The following is a 19,033-nucleotide window of genomic DNA, read 5'->3' on the forward strand; positions in this document are numbered from 1 at the left end:
AAATGTACAGTTCAACACTGGAACAAAATTTTGATAGAATCGAAAGAAGTAATGTGTTAAGTATTAAGGGACTTTTGTGCAAACTACGTGAACAATGATTTGCTTTAATTCTTGTTTGAGTAGTAATATATGCATCATCTATTTTGCTGAGGGACTTTGTACAATTACTGATAAGTGATAAATTCAGTTAACAGTTTTAAAATTTATTTTCCTAATAGATTCCTCCAGCAAACGGTCAAACTGCAGCAATCCAGGCACTGCCCACAGATTGGCTTATTTATGATGAAATGACTAGAGCTCATAGGATAGCTAATATTAGATGCTGTTCAGCAGTGACACCTGTCACTGTGTTGGTATTTTGTGGACCAGCTAGGTTGGCAAGTAATGCTCTTCAGGAACCTTCATCTTTTCGTGGTAAATATATTATGATAGAAATACAAATCTATTTGAGAGAAAAATCTGTTTTTTTCTTCTTATTAAACCAAACAAAATTTGAAATTATAGAAATTTATGTGGTAGTAGTTCCCTTTTGATGTATTAAGACTAATTTAAAAATATTAAAATATACCACTATTCTTGAAATTGATTTCTAAGGTAGCTTGATATTGATTTGTGCATTTTTGATTAATCTTGCTGATAGGAAGTTTAGTTTTTTCTTCCACTTGAATTTAAATGATAGTTTAACATAAATAAAGGTAATTGTTTAAAGGAAATGTTACCCATAATCCTACTACCTTTATGCAGACACTTTTTAATATTTAATATTTGAGAAAAAGATTTGAGAAATTCTGATATTTAGAATTTGAGTAGAGAAATAAAGAATGGCCAGATGCTGAGTTTTAATTTGTGACCTGCTGTGTTTAGAGAACTCTCCACACAAATTGTTAGTATATCAGCAAGATTTGTGTAAATGCAGAGTATCTGTGTTGGCTTACTTTTTTTGCTGTGATGTTAGATAGTAAAAGTGAATTTCTTTTCCTTTTCATACGTGTTTGAACAGTGGATGGTATTCCTAATGACAGTAGTGATAGTGAAATGGAAGACAGGACTACTGCTAATTTGGCAACTTTAAAACTTGATGAGTGGCTCAGTTTCAAACTAGAGCCAGAGGTAAGTTGCTTTCTAGCAGTGTGATAGATTGTTTTCATTCAGTTGTATGAACTATACATGGTGTGATGAAAATTATCTCTTTAAAATTGAGCCCTTGGTGTGAGAGAATAGAATACGAATATGTTCGTGCATATAAGAAAATACTGAGTGCTGGGTACACAAGAAATTCTTTTATTTTATATAACTCTGTGTAAAGGGAAAGATATTAGGTCATTTTGTTTTCTCTTTACATATATCTCTCAAGTAGAAAAGATGAATGTTTGTTGTTAAATTAAAATTTTTCTTGACAAAGCCTTCCCTTGATTCTGTCTTTACTTTTAAAGATCATTTTTTATCCTTTTGGAGGACAATACGGACTGTCAGAGGTTGACAGTGGCTAGAGCTTACTTTTTTACATGCATTCCTTGATCGCTTCACCCTGCTGCAGTCTCATTTCCATTCCCATCCATTTTTCCCTTCACTGAAACTGTGCTTGCCGTGGTCGATGCTGTCTCCTCCATGTTGTCAAAGCCAGACTGCTGTTCTTGATAAATGTGGCCTTTCTCTCATAGTTAACACTATTGCCCATACCCTTCCCCATTTTCCTTCCTCACCCCTGTCCAACTTTTTGTCCCTAGTTTCTGTAATACTACTCTTTCCTGATTCTTCTTCTGTCTAGCGAGGCTGTTCCTTCTTAGGTTCTTTCATGTACTCTTTTGTATGTGCTTCTACCTTAAACGTTGGATGCTCACCAGTAGTATGTTCTTTACACTCTTTACACTGTCTCTGCACAGTTTCTAGGGACCTTAACCTCTGTGTGTAGATTTAGTAATCATTCATACACTGATAACTTCCAGGCATATCTTACCTGTATCTCTAGCTTAGGATTTTCTCTGTATGAATTCAGCTGCTTTCTGGACATCATCATTTGGCAGTAAAATAAAGTATGAACGAAATTTAATGTATTTTTTCTTTATTTACCCTGCTGTTGCTTTTCCAGTATTAATCACACTTTACCACACATTGTTTTTCTTTCTCTCTCATTGGACTGTGTAACTTGATTTTGTGTCTCTAGTGCCTCAAAATGGTAAATTTTATTTTTTTCATGCAACAAAATGAATGAAATTGATAATAAAGTGTGAAATGTGTTCTTTGGAAACAATTTCAGACTGAAAAATAATTGTCTTGCAAGTGTGGTACATATTTTGCTGTTACTGATTTGAACTGAGGGCTTCCCTGATAGCTCAGTTGGTAAAGAATCTGCCTGCAATGCAGGAGACCCCGGTTCGATTCCTGTGTTATGAAGATCCACTGGAGAAGGGATAGGCTACCCACTCCAGTATTCTTGGGCTTCCCTTGTGGCTCAGCTGGTAAAGAATCTGCCCACAATGCGGGAGACCTGGGTTCAGTCCCTTGGTTAGGAAGATGCCCTGGAGAAGGGAAAGGCTACCCACTCCAGTATTCTGGTCTGGAGAATTCCATGGACTATAGTCTGTGGGGTCGCAAAGAGTTGGACACGACTGAGCGACTTTTACTTTCACTTTCATTTGAACTGAAATAAAGCTATTTTATTACAGGCAGCCAGTTTATTGCTGCAACTTAGACAGAAGTGGCACAGCTTATTTTTACGTCGAATGAGAGCTCCATCCAAACCTTGGTCTCAAGTTGATGAAGCTACTATAAGAGCAATTATAGCTGTTTTAAGCACGGAAGAACAATCTGCAGGTTTACAACAGCCATCTGGGATTGGCCAAAGGCCAAGACCTATGTCTTCAGAAGAACTTCCTTTGGCATCATCTTGGAGGTCAAATAATAGTAGAAAAAGTTCAGCAGATACTGAATTTTCGGATGAGTCTACTACTGCAGAAAGGTAAATTTATAGCATTTTATTAAAATGAGATATTTTCTCTAGGAAATAGTTATTTATCATAGAATCACATGCTTTTATAATATTTAAAAATTACTTTCTTATAATCTGAGATATGCAAAAAGGTTACAATAAAATGGGAAGAATTTATTACTTTTAAAACATAATTCTTTTAAGTGTTAGATAATACAAAGAACTTCAAGCTCCTGGGGTCTTGAATTATTTAAAAAGGAATTTTTATTTTTTTGTCGGGAAAAGCTTGAAATGTTAAATTTTCAGAATTTACAAATTTAGGGTCTATGAAAAAGATAACAGCATTTTTTATTGTGCATTTTAGTTCATATATGTCAAGTCATATCTTTCCTAGATAACCTCACAGCAAAAAGTGTTGGCTATGGCCATTTAGAAGAACTGTCTCCTTCCAAGTCTTACCTAGGTATTAATAAAACTGGTTTTTGTACAGAAACGTACTTTATTCATTTGTTCATACAGGGACATATTAAATGCTTAGTGTTCTTGGTGTGAGGTATATAGCAATTTATAACAAATAAAAAACAAATCTCTTCAGAAAGGTTACATTTTGTTGAAGAGAGGAATACATATATTAAAAATAAATTTACTGTCTTGGCAAAATTTCTTACAATTTAGCTAAATTCTTTTATCCTTTCTATCATTTGGCAATTAGATGTGAATTTTTTATCATATGATTATTGAGAGCTCTTACATTGAATCATTTTTCCAAAATGTATTTGGTAATGTAGTATTTATAGTGAATGGTTGGCCATGATTTAGAATTATTTCTGGTTGTAAAAATGTTTGTTAGAACCCAATTTGTATTTCTTTATATCAGTTAAAAATTTTTTTTTTACCTTGATAGAATGGATAACAGAGACAACGTTCTTGCCTGGAATGCTAGTTTGAACCATATAGTAGATATTATCTTTGTGCTAAGAATATTATTTCATTGTTAAAAATTGAAAATAGAAATAATGGAGGCATAAAAGATATGTGATGCTTATTGTTTTTCAAGGTTCAGATGGAATATTTAGTACCTACCATCTTTTGATCAAATTTTACGTATTTGAATGAAGCTTAAAGGCATGTTATCAGTTAAGATTTCAGTAAAAAGCAATAATACATGCTGGATTCCAAGTTTTTCATATACAACATTTTAGGAATAATTCAGCCAATTGCTTATAATAATGTGTGTCCCTAAACCATTTTCTCTTATGTAGATACTGCCAAGCAAAAAATAAAATAGTAAAAAATACATTTTCTACTTAGATACTCCTCTTTTTAAAAAGATTTTTTGAAAAATTTCCTTGAATAAGAGTGATTTTGAATACATGAATACATTTGCATAGAAATTATGTGGTAGACTTATTTATAGACTCCTCTTTAAAAAAAGTATGTATATATATATATATATTCAGAGGGACTGTTTATACACACATGTGTTTATATACATATATACTATACACATGCATTTATGAGGAAAATTTTCCTATTTTCTTTATAAAAGTAATATATACTTGTTTAATAAAAATTAGAAGTACAGGAGAAAATCATAATTATAATAAAGTATAATAATAGTTATGCTTTAGAAACTGATTATCTTATAAATTCATTTTTTCTCCTGTGATACCAGTATCTGCCATTTTCCTTTCCTTATAGGTTGTAGCTTTGCTTTCTTTATTCTCTTATCTGTTGAACAGTGAGATAAAGAATTTCATATACTTTTAGACTTTGTAGTTTTAATAGGCAAGGCCTGAAACTGATATAGCTTGGTGAGGAATAGATTAAGGACTCTTCTGAAGATGTATTTTTGAATGGTGAATAATCTTTCTTTATAATCTTTCTGGAATTGCTTCTTGAAGAAAAGGTATTCATAGTATTTATAGTTAGAGTTTTCACACTAGGATGGCAAAATATAGATCAGTTAATTTCTTTTAATAAAAACATTTTATTAGTTATTTTTAAAAGTTTAAGAAACTATTAAAACATGGAAAAATGCCCATATCCCATGTTAAAATTAAACCAATGTTTTTAAATTGTCATTTTTTACATAATAATTTGCTTACAAAGAATAAACATCTTTTCTATAAGAAAAATGAGATATAACTGAGTTATCAGAATTCTTTGTCTTAAATGAAATTGTAGGTGGAAAGGTTTATACAAATGCTTTGTTTCTACATGCATGAAATTTGAGGGGGAGCCAAAATTTGGGGAAGAAGAGAGAAAAGCTAGAATAGAGCACAGAATCAAAGATCAAATTGGAAACTGCAAAAATGGGCATTTAGTTCTATTGGAAGCATCATTTTTATTTTAATAAGATATTACCCTTAATTAAGTTCTGTTACCTAGTTTTCAGGTAAATAATCTGCTAGGGTAAGAATGATGGAATTTTAGAGGTATAACTTGATAATTCATTGAACTTCAATTCCTAAAGACAAAAGCCTTGAAAAGTTGGTTTTTTATATTTATCAAGTTCTTAATAATTATTCACATGTTTATTCATTATATATTTTTGTTAGCATTTTTAGGGTTTAGCTATTTTATTTCATTTGTGAAAGAAATATTGAATCCAAGATATTTATTGAAAGAGAAGCAAAATGTGGGGATAAGCTATTTTAACTCATTTTGAAGGCAGAGTAATTATAATTGCAAGGCTCAGTGGAAGTTTATGAAATGTTTATGACTTATTCTTTTTATGTTTTGTTTATATATTATATGTAAACACAGCAAAGTAAATGATTGTTGTTTAGTTTCCCATTTGTGTCCAACTCTTTGTGACCCCATGGACTGCAATATTCCATGCCTCTCTGTCCCCCACCATCTCCTGAAGTTTGCCCAAGTTCATGTCCATTGCATTGGTGATGCCATCTGGGCATCTTATCCTCTGACGATTTTCACCTATTTGCTGTATCTACCCAATTATTTTTTTCTTGCTTCCTTTCTTTTTTTGTTCACATATTTCAAAATCAGTCTCTCACATCATGTCATTTTACTTCTCTGTATTTAGATTTGAATCTCTTAAAAAATAAAGGCATTTTTCCTACACAATCAAAATCCAATAATCAGTCCCAATAAAATAATCATTTCCCCAATTCTCAAACTATATTTATTTGAAACAGCATTCAGGGAGGACTCACTCATGCACTGTATTAGGGTGTCTTGTTTCTTGAATCTCTTGTGATCTAGAGCAGTTAGTTCCTTTGTTGACTTTTCTTAGGAAACTAGGTCAGCGGTATTATGACATGTGCCACATTCTGGATATGTCTCTTTTTATTGCTATACCCTGCGTATTTCATGGATGTGGTTAGCTCTCAAAGCTTGATTAGATCCAGTATTTTGGCAAGAACATTTTTTTTTCTTTTGGCAAGAATATTTATAGGTAATGCTGTGAACTTTATATTATACTGCTTTAGGAATTACTTAATGTCTTCTTTGTTTTTTAATGTCTGGTTTTCCACTGAGATGTACACTTTTAAAAAAATTATAAAATTCTTGACTGCCATTTTTGCTGCATTTATTCATAGAATTTTAAAACAGAAGAATCTTAGCATTTATCTAGTTTAATCCCTTTATTTAACAGCTAAAGGATATTAAACCTCAGATAAATTAAAAGACTTGCCCAGGATCACCTACCTCATTAGTTGTAAATTTAGTTCTGTCTGAAAATCGTCTCTCCTGACTCTAGTCCAGTATTATTTCCATTTTGCCATGCTGTAATGTTCAGTATGCTTTTGAAATCTGCTTGGTTCTAGGATGTATGCAAATGGAAGCGAGGTGGAGTAGGTGATTTTCTAGTAATGGCCATTAGCATAGATGTGTTTAAAGAATTTTAAAACGTTAAAAGGCATTAGGCATCGATATATGATGTTATAATTGTTTAGGATTTCTTATAGACGGTCATAAAAGAGGTTAGGAGTTTTGTAAGGGAAATAATACTTTGGTATCTAAATTAAAAATTTTTATAGGTTGTTTTTAATATATTTTTGTATTGTTTTTTAAAAAATGCTATCTTTGTAAGTGTACCCTAATAGTACAACCCTTTCTTCTAAATGTAATAGAAGAATGAAATTGCCTTTTAAAATACTATTCCATAAATCACAGAATCATTGAACTTTGGTTTGAAATGGAGTCTGCTTGGATCTTATGTGTAACTGATCTTTGCTTCCTCCTTTTCACTCAAGAGTATTGATGAAATCTCCAGCTCCAACACTACACCAACCTCAGAAGTATAAAGATAGAGGAATTTTGCATCCTAAACGAAGCACTGAGGACCGGTCAGATCAATCTTCTGTGAAATCTACAGACAGCAGCAATTACCCAAGCCCTTGTGCTAGTCCTTCTCCTCCATCCTCAGGGAAGGTAGAGTGTCAGGGCTTTGTAGCACACCTGGCGTTACATATTTAACACAATTATAGATAATTCTGCTTTTAAGTCACTAACCCTGGCCTCTGTTCTAGTTACTAATAAAAGTTTGCAAACAGCAAATTTTTTAGTTTCTCCTACTTGCCAGATATTTTTGGTCATTATGATCTGGGAAAGTTTTCATACTAGTAGACCATTCCCTGATGGCATGTGGCTAAGCAGTTCATGATTCCCTTTCTGTATCTTTAGAACCTTTCTTTTGTTAAATACAAATGACAAAAGGAATTTCTTAAATTAATTTTGATTCATACTTTAAGAATTCAAAACAATGATTTCTTTCATTCTTAATTGATTTCTTCAATTCAGTGGTTCTGTTAAAAATACAACGCTAGATGGGGTTAGGAAGATAAGGAAATGTTGATAAAGAATTGAGAACTATGTATCTTTTAAAAAGTTTGTGATATGAATGATTTCAACTATTTAGAACAATTTTAATTTAATACTTGAATAAGTATTTGGTTAGTGTTTTTTAGCTATGTGATGTAGTTCTGGTGAAAATGTCTGCTAAAATACTATTGTTAAATAAGAGGAAAAGAAATGTTTTTGCAGATTTATATTCTTTGGCTTTAAGAGTATTTTTGTTTTTAATTTTAAGTGCCTTTATTAAGGCATAATTTACATGATAAAATTCAGCAATTTAAAATACAGTATTGTAAAGTAAAATAAAGTAAAATTAAAAAAAAAAACTATATAAATTAAAAAAAATAAACTTCAATTCAGTGGATTTTGACAAGTGTATGTAATCATGAACTGTACTATAGTCTCATGTAGAGCAGTCCTATTACCCTCAGATTCTGGTAACCACTAAACTGCTCTTTGTTCTTTAAGTTTTGCCTTTTTTTGGAACTTCCTGTTAATAAAATGTATATAACTTTTTGTGACTGGCTTATTTGACTTTTGAAATTGATTTGTAAATTATTGAGTTTATTATATTATTAGTTATATATAAAACATAATATTAATATAAAATATATATTATTACATAATATATATTATAATAACATATAATATGATTATAGTCATATAGGTATTATATTAATGTTACTACAATATTAATATTATAAATATAAAGTATTCAATTTATATTAAATTATATTTTATATAAACCATACATGTTATATAAAATTATATATAATTTGTATTAAATTATATTTAATTTAATTATTAAATTATATTAATAATCTACACCATTGTAGACACAAAAATATTAATATAATATATATTAATATTATATAATATATAATATTATATTATCATATGATATAATTATATCAATTATATGATATATATATAAATATATAGAAATATATTTTATATAATATGTAATATATAATATAAAATAATATATATAAGTATAATATATAAATATATAATATATAATATATAATACAATATATCATATTAGTAATATTATATTAATTATGCAAATGGAAGATAATATAAGTGGAAGATTAATATAATTATATATATGTTATATATTTCATTATTTTATAATTATTATATTATTAGTTTATTACTTGTTATTGCTGGATAGTAAGTATCCCATTGTGTGGATAAATTGAACTATTCAGTTCATTTCAGTTGCTCAGTCATGTCTGACTCTTTGTGACCCCATGGACTGCAGCACACCAGGCCTCCCTGTCCATCACCGACTCCTGGAGTTTACCCAAACTCATGTCCCCTGAGTTGATGCTATCCAACCATCTCATCCTCTGTCGTCCCCTTCTCCTCCTGCCCTCAATCTTTCCCAGCAGCAGGGTCTTTTCAAATGAGTCAGTTCTTCACATCAGGTGGGCAAAGTATTGGAGTTTCAGTTTCAGCATCAGTCTTTCCAATGAACACCCAGGACTGATCTCCTTTAGGATGGACTGGTTGGATCTCCTTGCAGTCCAAGGGACTCTCAAGAGTCTTCTCCAACTTCACAGTTCAAAAGCATCAATTCTTTGGTGCTCAGCCTTCTTCACAGTCCAACTCTCACATCCATACATGACTACTGGAAAAACCACAGTCTTGACTAGACGGAACTTTGTTGGCAAAATAATGTTTCTGCTTTTTAATATGCTGTCTAAGTTGGTCATAAATTTTTTTCCAAGGAACAGACATCTTTTAATTTCGTACCTGCAGTCACCATTTGCAGTGATTTTGGAGCCCCCCCAAATAAAGTCTGTCACTGTTTCTATTGTTTCCCCATCAATTTACCATGAAACCAGATGCCATGATCTTAGTTTTCTGAATGTTGAGTTTTAAGCCAACTTTTCACTCTCCTCTTTTGTTTTTATCAAGAGGCTCTTAAGTCCTTCACTTTGTACCAAAAGGGTGGTGTCATCTGCATATCTGAGGTTATTGATATTTCTCCTGGCAATCTTGATTCCAGATATATCACAGTATGTTTATCTATTCACCATTAATGGACTTTTGGATTGTTTCTACTTTTTGACTATTATGAATAATATTCAGGTACAAATCTTTATGTACAGATATGTTTTCTGATCTTGGGTACATACTCATGAGTATGTTTGTTGGGTTGTGTGGTAAGTGTAACTTTACAAGAAACTACTCAACTGTTTTCCAAAATAGCTGTACTTTTCTCTGTCCCCTTCAATAATCTATGAGGATTCCATTTACTCAATATTCTTAACAGTACTTGACATTACTAGACTCTTAATTTTAGCTATTTAGGTGTATAGTGATGCTCCATTGTAGTTTTAACTTGCATTTTCCCAATGATTAAGTATTATATTGACCATCATTTCACATGCTTCTTTCCATTTCTGAATCTTTGGTGAAAATCTGTTCAAGTTTTTGTTTAACTTTTTAAAATTGTTTATTGGTTGTCTTTTTTTATTTAGCTGTTAAGAGTTCTCTATACAAGTTTAATTATCTGTGTTGTAAACACTTTTTTCAGTAGTCTGTGCTTACATTTACATTTTATTAATGGTGTCTTTTTTGTCCTCATGTAACCATCACTTTATTTATTTAAGAGTGTTTTTAACTTCTTTTATTTTTAATTTTTTATTGAGGTATACTTGATTTACAATATCGTATTAGTTTTAGGTGTACAACATGATTCAGTATTTTTATGGATCATACTCCATTTAAAATTGTTACAAAATAATGGTTATATTTTCCTGTTCTATTGTGTCCTTGTTACTTATTTATTTTTAATTTTTATTTTATGTTATAGTTGGTTTACAATATTGTGTTAGTTTCAGGTGTACATCAAAGTGATTCAATTATCTCTTATAGAAAAATGCTTTTAATTTTGATAGAAGTCTATTTAATTTATTTTTTCTATTTCATCTGTATTTTCTATTACAGTTCATATTTTTTGTGTCCTGAGAAGCCCTTGCCTAATCAAAGATTCCAGAGATTTTCTGCTGTGCTTTCTTCTAGAGATTTTATAGTTGGAACTCTTTGCATGCTATACCTCACTTGGTCATGATGTATTACCCTTTTAAAATATTGCTGGATTTGATTTTGTTCCATCAAAAATTTTATTAAATGAGGGATCTTTGTTTATGAGGAATGTTATTCTAGAGAATAACATCTAGTTATCTTTGTATGATTTTGGTATCAGGGTTGTGTGGTTATTTTATGGTTAGTGGGGAAGTGGTCCTTTAACTTCAATTTTTTGAAAGAGATGTATAGGCTTAATAGTATTTCTTCCTTAAGTGCTTGATGGAATTCACTACTTAAGTCATTTTTACCTTATCCTAATTATTGGGGTCTTTTAATGGACTGGGACCTGGCGGTCCGGAGGTAACAATAAGAAAAGTGAAAGAGAGAAAGAGGCTGATACTCCCTGGTTTCCGCAGAGTCCTTGACACAGGACTTGCCTCTCTCACAAAGGCACAGGGCGCCCTCTCGAGGGGGACGTGAAGACACAGGGTGCCTTCTCGAGAGAGTCTTAGAAGCCCAGGAAGGAGACTGAGCAAGATGGGTTTCTGTTTTCCAGAGAATTAGCCGAGGAGAGAGAAAGACAGAAAGAAAGACAGACAGACAGACACAGGGACCCAAGCTCTGATGGAGCAAAGGTGCTTTATTAGCAGAAAGGCAGGCTTATATATCTTTAGTAAGATGATTACTCAGCTATTACACAGGATGAAATTTTATCAATAGCCACAATATGGATAGTCTAATACATACAAGGTCTCAGACGCTGAAAAGAGTCACTGCCTGTCTCATCCCATGACCTGAGTCCTGAGAACTGCATGCAGCTTTACTCATTCTTGGAATAGGAACTGATAAGGAACAGAGAATCCTTTAGAAATAGAAAACAGCATGCAGGAATCCTCCTGTTAAATGTTCCCTAACACCTAATGTATCTTGAATCAGTATTATGCCCTTTCAGTTATAGTTTGAGAACCTTGCAACAGTATGCTTATATTACCCTTCAGTCCTTTGTTGATATTGGTTTCTTACATTTTATTTCTACATGTTACAAATGTCAGAATATATTAGTTTTTATTTTACACAGTCAATTACCTTTTATCAGAAGTCAAGAAAATGTCTTTTATATTTACTCAATGTCTACCATTTCCTGTGCTTTTTATTCTTTTGTGTTGACATGAATTTCTATCTTGGATCATATACTTCTGTCTGAAAACCTCTTTTAACATTTCTTTAGGTACAGATCTGTGGGAAATGAATTATTTTAGCTTTTGTATAAAAATTTTTTCACTTTTGTTTTTGAAAGATATTTTTACTGTGTATATAATTCTAGGTTGACAGATGATTTTCTTTCATTACTATAATACTATCAGATAGGCTTCCCTGATAGCTCAGTTGGTAAAGAATCTGCCTGCAATGCAGGAGACCTGCTTTGATTTCTGGATCAGGAAGATCCACTGGAGAAGGGATCAGCTACCCACTCCAGTATTCTTGGGCTTCCCTTGTGGCTCAGCTGGTAAAGAATCGGCCTGCAATGCGGGAGACCTGGGTTCAATCCCTGGGTTGGGAAGATCCCCTGGAGAAGGGAAAGGTTACCCGCTCCAGCATGGGGTTGCAAAGAGTTGGACAGGATTAAGTGACTTTCACATTAGTAGTTTACATAGTTTCTGATGGGACATCTACTATCATTCTTATCTTTCTTTTTCCATATATAATTTGTCTTTTTCTGCCTAGCTGCTTTTAAGATTTTCTTTTTATCACTGGTTTTTTGACAATTTGATTTTTATATGACTTGGTCTGGTCCTCTTTATATTTCTTCCTTAATCTGTGTATGTATAGTTGCCATTGATTTTGGGAAATTTAACACCATGTGTTTTTTTATATCTCACCTCTTCCCTACTTCTTTTCTAGAATTCTAGATATACAAATGTAAGACTATTGGATGTTGTTCCACAGGTCACTGATACTCTCTTCATTTTTTTCAGTTCTTTTTGTCTCTTTGCTTCATTTGAGATTGGTTCCATTGCTGCCTCTTTAAGTTCATTGATTTTTTGTTTGTAGTGTCTAATCTGATATGCATTCTTTCTAGTGTATTTTTGCTTCAAATACTTTATTTTCATCCCCAGACCTTCCTTTGAGTCTCTAAAAAAATACCTTCTATTTCCCCTCTCATCATATTTATGTTTTGTCTACCTTCTTAAACATAGTGCCATGTATTGAGAATAGCTTCTTTAAATTCTTATCTCCTAATTTCATCATCTGTCATATCTCAATTTGTTCCTGTTGATTAATTTTTTTCCTGTTTGTGGTCATAGTCCTGTTTGTTTGCATTCCTTAAAATTTTGTTTGGATGTGAGATTTTTGTTTTATTCATTTAAATAGTGTTAGACATTGTTCTGATACACAGTTAAGTTAGTTACAATCAGTGTAATCCTTCCAGGACTTACTTTTAAGCTGTGTTACGGTGGGTCTGGGCACAGGGCAGTTTTTATTCTGGTCCTAATTTATTTCCAGTACTAAGGTATGATTTCCATTGGCTGATGTGCTAGGTATTACACGTTCTTTCCATTCTGCCTGGGAAAAAGATGAAATATTCCCAACCATGTGTGAGCTCTAAGAACTCTTTTTCTTTGAATTTTTCCTTGCCTCAGTTCATCGTTTCTTACTATGTTCAGGTCTTTACTTAGCCAGAACCTTGTGAGGACCCCTTCTGTAGTCCCCTGTTCTCTTCCTATGCAGCTCCCTTCTATCTGGTACACTGCCATGCAAAACCTAGTTAATGTGGCCTCTAAACTGCAAGTTCAGTGAGACCATTGGATTCTGTTTGTTTCCCTTCCTGCATTGTCACCTGGAAATTGTATCCAGGCAGTAAGCTGGAGCAGTTTTTGTTTTGTTTTCAGTCTTCGCAAATTTATTAAGATATTTTCTGAAAGTACATTTGGAGTATAAATCAGAGTTGACTATTCTGAATGCTCTGAAAATCAGTACTTGGTTTTGGTTCTTTGACCTCACTTTGATTGAGCCTTGTGTCAGTTTTCAGCCATGATAGAGCTACCTATATTTGTTGCATATTTGGTAAAATATTTTGGTTTATATATCTATAAGATGTTATTTAATTGAGCCTATTGATTTTGAAAGGTCACGTTTCACTTCCAGAATTTATCCATTCTTTTTTTAAATTTAAATTTATTTATTTTAATTGGAGGCTAATTACTTTACAATATTGTATTGGTTTTGCCATACATCAACATGAATCTGCCACGGGTGTACACGTGTTCCCAATCCTGAACCCCCCTCCCACCTCTCTCCCCAAAGCATCCCTCTGGGTCATCCCAGTGCACCAGCCCCAAGCATCCTGTATCCTGCATTGAACCTAGACTGGCGATTCGTTTCTTATATGGTATTATACACGTTTTAATGCCATTCTCCCAAATCATCCCACCCTCTCCCTCTCCCACCGAGTCCAAAAGACTGTTCTATACATCTGTGTCTCTTTTGCTGTCTCGCATACAGGGTTATCGTTACCATCTTTCCAAATTCCATATATATGCGTTAGTATACTGTATTGGTGTTTTTCTTTCTGGCTTACTTCACTCTGCATAATCGGCTCCAGTTTCATCCACCTCATTAGAGCTGATTCAAATGTATTCTTTTTAATGGCTGAGTAATACTCCATTGTGTATATGTACCACAGCTTTCTTATCCATTCATCTGCTGATGGACATCTAGGTTGCTTCCATGTCCTGGCTATTATAAACAGTGCTGTGATGAACATTGGGGTACGTGTGTCTCTTTCAATTCTGGTTTCTTCAGTGTGTATGCCCAGCAGTGGGATTGCTGGGTCATAAGGCAGTTCTATTTCCAGTTTTTTAAGGAATCTCCACACTGTTCTCCAAAGTGGCTGTACTAGTTTGCATTCCCACCAACAGTGTAAGAGGGTTCCCTTTTCTCCACACCCTCTCCAGCATTTATTGCTTGTAGACTTTTGGATCGCAGCCATTCTGACTGGTGTGAAATGGTACCTCATTGTGGTTTTGATTTGCATTTCTCTGATAACGAGTGATGTTGAGTTATCTTTTCATGTGTTTGTTAGCCATCCCTATGTCTTTGGAGAAATGTCTGTTTAGTTCTTTGGCCCATTTTTTGATTGGGTCGTTTATTTTTCTGGAATTAAGCTGCAGGAGTTGCTTGTATATTTTTGAGATTAGTTGTTTGTCAGTTGCTTCATTTACTATTATTTTCTCCCATTCTGAAGGCTGTCTTTCACCTTGCTTATAGTTTCCTTTGTTGTGCAAAAGCTTTTAATTTTAATTAGGTCCCATTTGTTTATTTTTGCTTTTATTTCCAGTATTCTGGGAGGTGGATCATAGAGGATCCTGCTGTGATTTATGTCAGAGAGTGTTTAATATCTATTCTTTTTTAGGGCTCAAAATCTCCTTCACCAAAACCAAACATGCCTATTCGATACTTCATAATGAAGAGTAGCAATCTGAGAAACCTTGAAATTTCTCAACAGAAGGGTATCTGGTCTACAACTCCTAGTAATGAGCGGAAGCTAAATCGAGCCTTTTGGGAAAGCAGCGTGGTTTACTTGGTATTTTCTGTTCAAGGATCTGGGCATTTCCAGGTGAGCCATCCTGAAACAGTAAAAGGGCATTATTCTGGCTGTAGATTAGATCAGTTAAATCATAGAAGTTAAAAAGAAGCTGGGTTTTTATTGCATTGGAATGTAAGAATGCACTGTGCTTGACTGAGGATGAGGAATATATTGCACCTCTTCAAAGGAATGATATATAGGGATCCCTTTGTTTTTGCCTTGTTTTCCCAGAGTCTCTCTAGATAAACATTTTTTCCTCCTGAGGACAACTTTCGATTTCTGGTGGATTAAAAGTAATGAGAAGTGTGACTTTTTGATAAAATGTTTATTTAAATAGTGCCCAAGAGATTAGTCTGATCATCAAGAAACTGTGTTTCTTAACTCAGTTTCTTAACTGTGTTCCTTGACTTGATATATATCTGAATTTATAAAATAGTGGATTTATTATTTGATATAGTTACCATTTTTTGAACTAAAAACCTAGAAGTTACATAGTATTCATATGGTAATGGAATAAATGTGGGTTTAGAACTATGATACATTATTTAGAAAATATGTGTTTGTATTTAAAATTACATTAGAAAGCTGAAATCAGTCTTTCCTCTAAAATTTTCTAATTCATCTTTTTATAAGAAATGCTTAATGAGTAACTTTATGGAATTTTGTTAGATATCTATTATTTTTATATTACATTGTTACCTTTAAAGTACAAAACCTCAGGGCTTTCTCATTTTTCCCTCATTTTACTCACAGGGATTTTCTAGAATGTCTTCTGAGATAGGAAGAGAGAAGAGTCAGGATTGGGGCTCAGCTGGACTAGGAGGCGTGTTTAAGGTGGAGTGGATACGGAAAGAAAGTCTTCCCTTTCAGTTTGCACACCATTTACTCAATCCTTGGAATGACAACAAGAAAGTCCAGATAAGCAGAGATGGGCAGGTATATGACGGCATTTAATATTTTTCTTCCACTGTTTGTTTTGTTTGGCTGTTATTCAGTGATTTGTTTGAGGAACAAATGCAAGAATACAAATTGTATATTCCATGTATACATGAGAAGATAATGGTTCAAATTTGTAGAAGAGTTAGTTAAAAACCTACTTGCAAATGTGCCTGACAGAGCTCTTTTTTTTTTTTTAACATTTTGTAAACCTGACTTTGCTCTGTCATTGTATATATAATCTTTCATGTCAGTTCTTAGAGGTTCCTATTGTTGACCTAACTTGATATGATCAAAACCTAGTATAATTCTGAAGTAATTTCAATAAAGTCTAAGGATAAGAACAGTATCTAAGTTATTTATTGATATAACTAATGATATAAATAGCAATTTTATATTTTTGTGGCTTGTTTTATTTCTTTTATGCTTTGTCTTCATGATACTGCTGATAGGCATTTTAAACTAGTTAAGGTGATGGGAATTAACATATATATTGATGACTGTGCTAGCTTCTTTATATGAGATAGTTCAATTCTTAAGCCTAAAATAAGTTATTGACCAAGTTTTTTGTAGGAAAAAATAGATTCAGAGAATCTATTTAGAGAGTTATCTAATCTTGCTAAGGCTACATCTTATACTTCATCTGAACAAGTGTGACTATTGAAATAACCACATGAATACCGTTAAGGTCCTTTTAAAGTGCACATGATGTCACAAGAGGACAATAAATGACATTCTTTTCAATTATGTAAGAATATTTTAATTTTTATTTGATAATTTTGAAATAAATTTCATTCCTTAAGTATATTATATAGTATCTAAGATGATTTCTTGAGGGAAAAAACACAAACATCTAATATGCTAAGTATTAACATAAACCTTTGGAAGTACAAAAGCTGAGTACTTTTGCTAAATCTTCATGAAAAGCATTAGAGCAGTGAAGGCATAACACATGATTTAGTAGAAATATGAAGTTTGATTGTCTTACATTTTTATCAGTATAGGTTTCAATCTAGTTGTTTTTATGTTTATTGTGACTTTTGGTTTCTCCAGGAACTAGAACCTCAGGTTGGTGAACAGTTGCTCCAGTTATGGGAACGCCTTCCATTGGGAGAAAAAACCGCAACTGATTAATATTCAGGTTATACCATACTTAACTTTGAGTACAGGCATTATTTGTTATCATTAAGGAAATCTTTCAGATTATTTATATTTTCTTTTCTTCTTCTTTTTTTGTTTTTAACCCTTCCAGAACTCTTAGCTTCAGAAGAACATCATGCCTCCTTATAACCATTGAATGCACTGACGTTCAAAAACTGAGATGGGGTTGTGTTATGAATGAGCTTTTCTGGTTGAAAGTGTTGCTTGAGGACTACCATCTTCATATAAAAGAGAATAGGATAATTTAATTTTTATTGTGATCATAGGGAATGATTATATGTTTGTTAATATGTTTATAATTGAATGAAATAGTTGTTTCTTTAACACAGCAGCAGTTAACATATTTGAAGTTAACATTTGTTTGAAACACTGACTTAGATCTCTAATTGGTGATTTATTTTAATGCAAGATAAATTGTTTACTTTTAAAAAAGGTCTGATTTTATCTGTCCACCTGAGCACCATTATAGAAGAGTCAATTCTAAAGATTTATCGTTAGAAACAAGCAAAGAAAAGCAAGTGACCAAAATCTAAAAATGTCCCTTTAAAAAAGTGTGTGCTAATTAAGGACTATTCATTCTGCCATTTTTAACCTGAAGTACATTAAGGAAAAAAAAAAAAAGAAGAAGAAGAAAGAATCTTCTTTTTCCACAACTATGTGAAACACAGTAAAAACTGAAGAAAGGCAGAATTCCTTCCCGACTTGAATCAGATCAGATTAAGTGCTTAATCGAGGTGCTACCTCTATTAACCTGATGTGTCCAAACCAACCTTTCTCCTACATGACAATCTTCACTTATCTCTGATACAAAAACAGTGATTATGAACTCTTCATTTTTGCTAGAGAAACTTTATTTAGACAAGTTAAAAATTTAAGCAAGTTATACAAGTTGGAAAAAAAATGCTTATAACAGTTAATGGTAACTTGGTTTCTGTATGTTTTCCAAACTGAAGCTCCCAAACAACACAGGTTTTCTAGTACTTTTTATCCTACTTATGTTTCCGGGTAAGATTTCTCTCTCACTCCTTTTTTTTTTTTTTTTGCATTTGTGGTTTAATAAACGGAGAGTGACTCTTTGTAAACCCATGTTAGTGCCAACTCTTGCATTTCTTTGCCATCTCAGAATTATTTGGTTTGATCTCTTTACCACAGTTGTCTATAAAATTTCCTTAGAGGCTTTCTGAAGGGAAATGGAAGTTCAAGGAGAAATGAAAGAAATGTCTTGGTTACTGAGTTTTAAGTGAAACAGGGTTGATAGCACTTCTCATGATGCATTAGGGTCATTGATATATAACAAAAAACCAACATATATCTAATTTAAACACAAAAAGAGTAAGTGCTCCGCTTCTTTATTTAAGAATAAAGAAGTGAAAAGTCATTCATCAGCATAAAATCTCGGGCCCTCTTCTCTACTTTCTCTGGGAAAGCATTGTATGTTGGTGCATTAGTTTAAAATGCCGGCTGTAACTTTTGCCTGTACTTGTAGTTACTGGGATTTTGTTTGTTTTATACTTTGAAACATACCTGTAAATTGAGCCTGTATGAATTATGTTCCA

The 19,033-nt window shown here is 32.7% G+C and overlaps 1 protein-coding gene across 1 annotated transcript in view; it reads left to right on the top strand.

The window, feature by feature from the left end:
- Positions 1-17,681, top strand: part of YTHDC2 (YTH N6-methyladenosine RNA binding protein C2) — a 69,026-nt gene extending 51,345 nt beyond the window's left edge. The window contains exons 23-30 of the mRNA XM_052646837.1: positions 219-414; positions 1,001-1,110; positions 2,667-2,959; positions 7,153-7,330; positions 15,207-15,410; positions 16,134-16,316; positions 17,370-17,457; positions 17,569-17,681. Coding sequence (XP_052502797.1) covers positions 219-414; positions 1,001-1,110; positions 2,667-2,959; positions 7,153-7,330; positions 15,207-15,410; positions 16,134-16,316; positions 17,370-17,450 — 1,245 coding nt within the window. The 3' untranslated portion in view covers positions 17,451-17,457; positions 17,569-17,681. The remainder of the gene's footprint in view (positions 1-218; positions 415-1,000; positions 1,111-2,666; positions 2,960-7,152; positions 7,331-15,206; positions 15,411-16,133; positions 16,317-17,369; positions 17,458-17,568) is intronic.
- Positions 17,682-19,033: the final 1,352 nt, after the last annotated feature.

This window comes from Budorcas taxicolor, chromosome 10, assembly GCF_023091745.1.
Source record: "Budorcas taxicolor isolate Tak-1 chromosome 10, Takin1.1, whole genome shotgun sequence".
In the NCBI taxonomy this organism is placed as follows: domain Eukaryota; kingdom Metazoa; phylum Chordata; class Mammalia; order Artiodactyla; family Bovidae; genus Budorcas; species Budorcas taxicolor.